At 56.2% G+C, this 7590-nt stretch overlaps 4 protein-coding genes across 4 annotated transcripts; 1 reads left to right on the top strand and 3 right to left on the bottom strand.

Annotated features, from left to right (window-relative positions):
- BCV69DRAFT_284491 (alpha/beta-hydrolase) lies at positions 1 to 1473 on the bottom strand. The gene has a single exon (XM_025493057.1). It carries the CDS (start codon positions 995 to 997, stop codon positions 236 to 238), a length of 762 nt encoding a protein of 253 aa, XP_025346506.1. The 5' UTR covers positions 998 to 1473; the 3' UTR covers positions 1 to 235.
- A 351-nt stretch (positions 1474 to 1824) lies between these two features.
- On the bottom strand, positions 1825 to 2613 carry BCV69DRAFT_300664 (hypothetical protein; the record flags this gene model as incomplete). The annotated part of the gene is made up of 2 exons (XM_025494484.1): positions 1825 to 2333; positions 2454 to 2613. 2 exons carry the CDS (start codon positions 2611 to 2613, stop codon positions 1825 to 1827), a joined length of 669 nt encoding a protein of 222 aa, XP_025346505.1.
- A 1159-nt stretch (positions 2614 to 3772) lies between these two features.
- BCV69DRAFT_300663 (hypothetical protein) lies at positions 3773 to 5490 on the top strand (the record flags this gene model as incomplete). The annotated part of the gene is made up of 2 exons (XM_025494483.1): positions 3773 to 4030; positions 4102 to 5490. The coding sequence occupies 2 exons, from the start codon at positions 3773 to 3775 to the stop codon at positions 5488 to 5490; spliced, it is 1647 nt and encodes a 548-aa protein (XP_025346504.1).
- Positions 5491 to 5926: 436 nt separating this feature from the next.
- BCV69DRAFT_278460 (cystathionine gamma-synthase) lies at positions 5927 to 7582 on the bottom strand (the record flags this gene model as incomplete). Its single annotated transcript, XM_025491204.1, has 4 exons — positions 5927 to 6898; positions 6975 to 7092; positions 7163 to 7392; positions 7472 to 7582. 4 exons carry the CDS (start codon positions 7580 to 7582, stop codon positions 5927 to 5929), a joined length of 1431 nt encoding a protein of 476 aa, XP_025346503.1.
- Positions 7583 to 7590: the final 8 nt, after the last annotated feature.

The raw sequence follows: 7590 nt of genomic DNA, 5'->3' as shown, positions 1-7590 counted from the left end.
GGCAAGCACTCTGCTACAGTCACGGGCATGGGAGCTACATTTAGCGCTTGCCCAACGAGACCACTACCACTGAGGTGAAAGGCAGACGCTACCGCGAACGCTCAACGAGACCACTGCCACTGAGGTGAAAGGCAGACGGTACCGCGAACACAACAGCTTTCCCCACGAGCAAAATACAGGGAAGATAGGCCACTTCACAGCTCGTTCAGTGTTACAGTGTAGAGTCACCACTGCCTCACTTCCCGAACAAGTCTCTGGGAAGAAATTCGCGGATCGCACGAGCAATCTGGTCAGGTGAGCCGTTGTTCCAAGGGCCGTCGTGACCCAGCGTTTCCAGTACGACTTGTGTGGCGATTGGCAGAAGCTGGACGAGGTCCAGGGTGGCGTCGAGGAGGAATTGAGGGCTGGCTGTGCCGTTGATCAGCAGGACAGGTACACTGACGTCGCGAAAGCGCTTCATGTCACCATCGACCTGCGCAACGTCGTGGAAGTCATAACGGATACCCGGGAGAAGCGAGGAAAAGGTTGGTCCGCTTTGCCTGATCCAAGCGTCGATGGAGATTACTGCGCGGGCGATAAGGCGTGCCAGGGGCCGTGGAATGCGATAGAGTGGTGCCGGTGCCGTTCTGGCGACGAGTAGGGCATCGAGCAGTGCTGAAGGCAGGTCGCCCTGCTCAAGCTCGGTGCCAAGTCGTGCAATTCCAGCGCGATCGATGCCGTCTCGATAGAATGGTGGCTCAAACAGCACCGCCTGCTTGACACGTGCGAGGGTTCTTGCGGCCTCTAATGTGATCACAGCGCCAGAGCTCAAGCCAAACACAATCGAGGCGTCGGTAGCCTCGAGAATGGCATCGACGTCTTCGACGTCTCTCGCGATGTCGTGGTCTGGACTGTATTGCCGAGGGCTCAGGCCTCGGCCGCGCCGATCGGCCGATAGCACTGTGAAGTCAGCAGCGAGATTGGCAGCGAGGCTGCTGTAGGCGGTGGCGTCTGCCATTGCACCTTGCACCAGGACTATGCCCGGTCCATTGCCCTGTCGGAGGTAGCCAATACGAGTGCCATCTCGAGAGGTAACGTATTCGACGACTGCTGATTGAGAAGTCATCGGACCTACCCCTGCGATATCGTGCTTACTACTCCGAATGGCGAGCTGTCAATGTCTGGTCGCTCGGCGAACTTCCTGTAATACTCGTGGAGAGCTTTAGGTTGTATGGCAGTGAGGATTGTGCTCAGCTAGTGGACACCCAGGTTCCTCGTCGGGCAGCCTGGTGTGAGAGGAAGAGCCGGCACCTGCAGTGAGATCGGAATTGCAACTTGCGTAACTTGTTCCATGCGCTTGCCGCACGACGCACCTGCCATACAGGCGGACTCGAGATGAAGTGAAGTTGAAACGACTACCAATAGGCAAAAACCAGAGCGCAAGTGACCTGTGAGGCAACGACGGGAGAGAGAAAGGGGAATGGGACAAGACACTTCGGAGACGCCGAGCGAGAATCGTCACCCTCTACGGCTGCACCCCGGTTGTGGCGTTTGCGGGGGTGGAGGTCGTGCTGTGCGCGCGCGAGAGCCCAACTACTTCTGACCCAGCCACCCATTGGGTCTGCCATGGTCACAACGATAGACGCGTTGCACAGGATGCAGACAAGAGATGCGAGAGACGAGAGGGAATCAGATCTACTGCTGCCCAGAAGGCAAGCTTGTTTGAAATTCGCAAAGCGACCGATGCTTTCATCGGAGAGAGCCTAGTAGACAAAAGAGAAGCCGATCGGTCGTTGGAGAGGGGCGTCCGCATCGTGGCTGCAGTCGTAACGGACCTGGCTTCACCTATCCCATTCTCGCCTCCTCTCTTTCCAGCCATTGTCTAGTCTCTCGTCGGTGCAACACTTCCTCCCATTGCTCCCACATCCTCTCCCTCCTATGCTCAATCATTTGCAGCCTCAGGGCGATTCCTAGTAGAGATTCATCGTTGACGAGAAACCCGAACAGCGAGCTTTGTGCGTCGGCAGTCCCGGTGACGCTAGTCTGAGTACGAGCATGCAGCCCCTGCGCAAGGGCTGAGGCGGCAGTCTTAACCACCAGATCTTGCTCGTCATCTAAGGACTGCCATTGTTGATGCCAAAGAGCTCCGAAAGGAGGATCAATGGTGTCGTGAGGTCCAGCCAAGCAATTCTCATTCTGCTGTCCATCGTCTCGTTTACCGCTGTACACAGTTCCAGCGGCATCCACAACTTGGCTTACGAGCTGCAGTGAGGACATGCTGGCAGCTGATCTTGCTTTTTCCACTTGTGAATCCCCAGAAGTATCCTGTGACCCACCGTAGAGGTCCGATGCGGCTGTGGAAAAGTATTGCGCACCTGGTCGACCTGCGTCTGCACATGGTCTGTTCTGCCGCTCTGATCCTGTGAGGGTCCACTACAGCCACCACCACCTTAGATCTCGGCCTCTGTGCGTACCGTCGCTTGCGAAAGGTCGGTGCTCATCATCGTCTGATCGCTCTCCATATCGAGGGCAACGACAGCCAGTCTCTCTGTCCAGCTGTGAGGAGGACTCGAGGAGAACTTGTGGAGCACGGACTGTGGGGCAGTCGTGGTCTGTGAAGGTTACATTGGCCATTGTCGTACTGGTGTGTGGCAGGTCGACGATGGCGGGCTAGCTATCGGGAGGGGAAGGGGGAACGGAGGGCCCGTTCAGACTACGGGGGTAGCTTGGCACAGGTGATACCAAAAGAATGATAATGTACGACATTACATCCAGGTCTTCAGGAGTACTGGCCTGTATTGTCGACCGGTTGCGCGGCTGACAAGCCACATTTGTGAAACTGCCACAGGGATGTTAGACAAGACCGATAGAGGTCCTTTGAAGTTCCCCAGGCCGTATTGAAGGGTAGTCGAGTCGTGCTCCCGGGCGCTTGAGTGAGCGCTTGAGGCTTGGTAAGACCCTTCGTGTTGAAGATGATCTGTGGCGTCAGATCAAAGCAGTCGATCTGGCAATAGTATCCGCAACGTCAAATTGCTGCAATGGTCTGCTGTCGTGGCTCTAAGACTTGCACGACATCCTCCCGTCGCCCCAGCCTGATTGAGTGCTTTGGCAGTCTATCCAGAGTATGTTCTCGAGCGCGTGAAGAAGTTGTAGGATGTCTTCGCGAATGGGTTGAAACATGGCTGCTCGCTTGTTCCCATCCATTGGCGCGAGCTTCATCAGCTATAGCCAACGATTTCAGTAAGGATAGGTCGGACGGTCAGCTGTGTGGTGCATGATTGCGCCGTTCTGATATTCCGTGTATCTCACCGAGCGTAGGGATTTGCCATCAGCATGCGGCACAATGTGGACTCGATAGACTTCCCATTGCACCAGTCGTCCGGCAGTCGCCTTCATCTACGCTATTGATCGCTGCAAAGAGCCTGGCGATTGCGTGCGGCAGAAGCCGACGCTTGTGAGGTTGGATGCACGCGCAGATGTCGATGATGGTAGGGTGAGTCAGGAGGAATCGAAGGGGCATTGCAAGGCTCCTTGACACGTGGTGGAAATGACTTGGCCGTAGCGTCTGATCACATCATCATGCCTGGCTGCAGGTACAGGTGCTTGCGGCCAGGTCCTCACGCGGCTGGTCCCTGACACGGGTTGGTCACTTTTGCTTCCGGGCCTCGGGTTGACGCCCTTGGCCTCACCGCAACGTCTGCGTAAGCTACCCATCCAATTCACGCACTCGAGCTGTCCTACCGCCCTCACGTCTCGTCTTGTCTTGTGGTACCTCAAGATACCGCCGTTCGTCATGTCGCACTCTACTAGTCCCAAAGCCGACACTTCGCTGCCTAACCCCAGGGTGAGCAGTCTGGTCTACAGGTGCTCTTCTCACCAGAGGGAGAGCAGCAGTAATTCGCCACCGCAACCACTTGCTCAAAACACGATCATCACAAGTCGCTTCACAGCACTAAACGGTGTAGAAGACGACTACTGCTGGATCACAGACACAGGACTGCCAGAGGGTGTGCACGTGGTTCCTCATGCCGAGAGTGATTGCACGCGGCTTGTGAGTAGAAAGGCAGCTTACACGCAGTCAGTGGCACCCAGCTAACATCTCGATTCACATGCTCGCTTCAGATCCTCTGGCTTCAAACGATGGAAATTGTGCCCAGGACTATTCAGTCGAGGACTACATGGAAGGTCTCTCACGAGAATCAACTGCCGCTCGCGCACTCCATCTACAGACACCTCACAACAACGGACGGCGAGAGGAGAAGAGCACTTCTTCGGCCAACGAGAGGGGACCTTGTCCTACTCGTGCGAGTGCTTGAGGAAGGCCTTCAGAGGGAGGAGGAACGGGAGCACTCCACTTCAGCATGGCGCCCTCATTGGGGTGACATAGTAGAAGCAGGCTGGCCGAGAAAGGAGAGCTTTGGAACTTTTAGTCTACCGTCACATGAATATCAGCTGGACATCTTCGACCTCAAGCGCCGTACCATCTTGACTTACAAGGGTTCTGCAGAACCTCAAGCGGCCACTCGAGTGACAGGTGACGAACGCTACCCAATCACGCTCAAACATCCGCTAGACAGCATCCGTGCGCCTCTGAACGTACTCTCTGTCGTGGCGGTAGCGGTGTCTCAGATGAGATACATCAGCCGTGCACCTGGTCGGATTTACCGCGCAGATTTCATGGACGACCTGGATATCATGTCGTACATAATCAATCTGCTGGGCTGTCCCACTCCGACATACTTCAGAAGGCTTCAGAGACCTTCCGTCCTCCCTCCTCTCCCTGACTCTGCATCGCCTGCATCCTCGGAGCGAATACGCGAGTGGCCCTCGCGCGCACGAACACGCTCCTCCGCTGCAGCACCAGGTGTCCCCCAATTCTCCTCAAGTACGCCAGAGGGATACAAAGAGAACCTAGATCCCGCTCTGTACGGAATGGAAAGGGTGCAGATCGTAGAACAAGAGGCATCAGTCTCAACAGAGGCGGGGCATGATGACAGCGAACGGGACGGTGGCCCCGGCTCCCCGAAGAGCAGGGGAACAGAAGCAGAAGGGGAAGAAGGTCGCTCCAATGGTGGACACTACTCCCATAGCACCTCGGACCTCTCCAGCATCTCGATGCACACATCTTCGGAGTTGCAGGACGCCAAAGACGCAATGACAGTCTCCAGCGTCGAGGAGCCACCACCAGAAGAGCTACGGTCATCGGTCGAGGCAGGTGATTGCTACGAGCCTAGACCATTGAGTGTGGCGCACTGGCATGAGGAGTCGCGAGCCCTGGACGACAGGCAAGATGAGCTCTTCGAAAGTGCCGCATCGGCTCTTGCACAGCGTTTGCAAGCTTGCTCAAGTCACGTCGCTAGCGCAACCGTCGCTAGCGCAACCACACCACTATTCGACTTCCTCGTCAGTACTGAGCCTCTCGACATTACACCGATGCTACAATCAATCGATGAGCGCAGGGAGGAGCTGTTGGAACAGTGGGAAGACGGGCTGAAGTGGATGGAGACCTGACCCATTAGGAGAAGTCTCTCGCACACTCTTGCTTCTGGTCCCTTCTCAACATTACCAGACAGTGTTCACCGCAATCGCAAGTACAGCTTTTATCTCCGCGCTATTCACTTCAACGGAGGATATTATCGGTCCCAGTACAGGCTCATCTGGGAGATAATGGCAACCTCAACACCATCAAGTGGCAAAAGCCGTTGGTACAGCTACCCGACAAGCTGTCAGGCTTGCGTCATACACGAAATAGTGCATTAGTCGCATTTGCCTTGTTATCCGCTTGAGCAGCGGATCCTTCCCACTATCGAACAGAGGGATTGAAGAAGGACCTGTGAGACGAATTGGGCGATGCCAGTTGCAGGAACACCATATGCCTCACAATGTCTTGATATGCAGGTCGTCATTGCAATTGAATACGTTTAGACAATGCTCGTGCTGCTGCGCTTCAGATCTCTGTACCTCCTGTGCCGTTATGTTGCCGCTTCTGCCATTCTCCCTCGCGTTGCCAGACCAAACCGTTCTGTTCTTTCTCTAGGGCCAGTACTCTCTGCAACGCTCTCCTTAAATCGTTCTTGAGATCTTCTACTTCCTCCAGCCCGACGCTGAGACGAATGGTACCCGGGTCTTCGCTAGGCTCGGCGGCGATGCGATGCTCGATGAGGCTCTCGACTCCACCCAGGGAGGTGGCCGGTAGCCAAAAGGAGGTGAGGTGGGGTAGCCAAGCAGCGCGGTTGCCGCCCTTGTTCTGAGGACCATCGAGACGAATGGCAAAAGTAGGTGTGTGGCCTCCGGGCATCTGAAGGCGTGGGTCAAAGCCGACGGCTTCAGCTGGCTTCCCCGTGATCGGGTCTTGCTGATCAGCCGAGCGTGGTTGTAGAGAAGAGTGCGAGACCCATCCTACGATGCCCGAGGAACGGATGCTGGCGTCCTCAGGTGTAAGCTTCGAAGCATCGAGGGTGGCATTGCGATGGCAGAGGGCCCACAGCCAATTGGCGAGGGCCTCGGCGCTTTCGCTCTGGCGTTTGACTCGGACGGTGAGTGTGCGCAGAGAGCGTAACATGAGGTAGCTCTCAAGGTTGCCGGGCGCTGATCCAATGTACGTGCGATCGTGCCAGAGACCTGCTGCAGCTTTTGCGTCTTTGACAGCTACGACTCCCATGAGCAGGTCAGAGTGACCCCCAAAGTATTTTGTGCCCGAGTGCATGACACAATCTGCTCCTTGGTCGAATGGATTTTGGAGAGGTGGGGGCGCAAAGGTAGAATCGATGGCCAGGGTGCCGCCAGCTTTGTGTGCGAGTTTAGCGTAGTGGGTGATGTCTCTTGCTTCTCCACTGGGATTCAGCGGCGTCTCTAGCCAGACCAGCAGAGGACTGGAGGGCGTGGAGGCAGGATACGGTGCATCAAGGTCGATGAAGTTCTACCGGAGCATCGGCACAAAGCTTTGTGAGCAAAGGAGGGGGTCGAAGCAGCTGAGTGTACTGCCACAGACTCACCACATTGCCCTTTGTGCGAGCATAGACTGCGAAGCTTTCGTGGCATCCAAAGTAACCTCTCCGCAGGGCGATGGTTGTGGGCTGATAGAGGATGGCCACGGCATAAGCGGCATTGAGGCTGGACATCGAAAGAGGTAACGGTACCAGTGAGCTGATCGGCCCTGCTGTTTGACGCTGTGCTTACTCACCCGCTGGCGTATGTGATTGCTTTGCCTCCCATGATTTCCGACAGGACCCTCTCTACCCTGCCTCTGGTATCGCTGGTATACCTGGAGTAGATGTGCCCGGGTGGATTTGCATAGTCGATGTCTCCTTCGGAGGACGCTGCGAGGCGAGAAGTGGGATGCGGGGTGCGATAGGTGGTGGAGAGTTGAAGGTCGGGAGCGATGGGATGATTGGGGTTGATGCGGACGTCGGGCTGTTGGGGGCAGTGCAGGCGAGGGGAGATGGAGTTGAGTGACTAGGTGCTGTTTCTCCTTGCTCGCAGTTCTTCTCACCTCGTCTGCGTGCATCAGCAGCGTGGCCATGCTTGCGGTGAGTGGCTCTTCATGGTCCTCAAAGGCTGCCACTGCGGCGGCGGGGTGAACAAAGGGAGCGTGGCCTGGCATGGTGTGGG

Source organism: Pseudomicrostroma glucosiphilum (genome assembly GCF_003144135.1).
Source record: "Pseudomicrostroma glucosiphilum strain MCA 4718 unplaced genomic scaffold BCV69scaffold_12, whole genome shotgun sequence".
Lineage (NCBI taxonomy): Eukaryota > Fungi > Basidiomycota > Exobasidiomycetes > Microstromatales > Microstromataceae > Microstroma > Microstroma glucosiphilum.
The sequence above is the reverse complement of the archived record's forward strand: the minus strand, read 5'-3'. Positions and strand labels throughout refer to the sequence as shown.

What these genes read in the sequence shown, in the direction of transcription:
- BCV69DRAFT_284491 (XM_025493057.1), bottom strand. Translation starts at nt 997, where the DNA reads ATGGCAGACGCCACCGCCTACAGCAGCCTCGCTGCCAATCTCGCTGCT.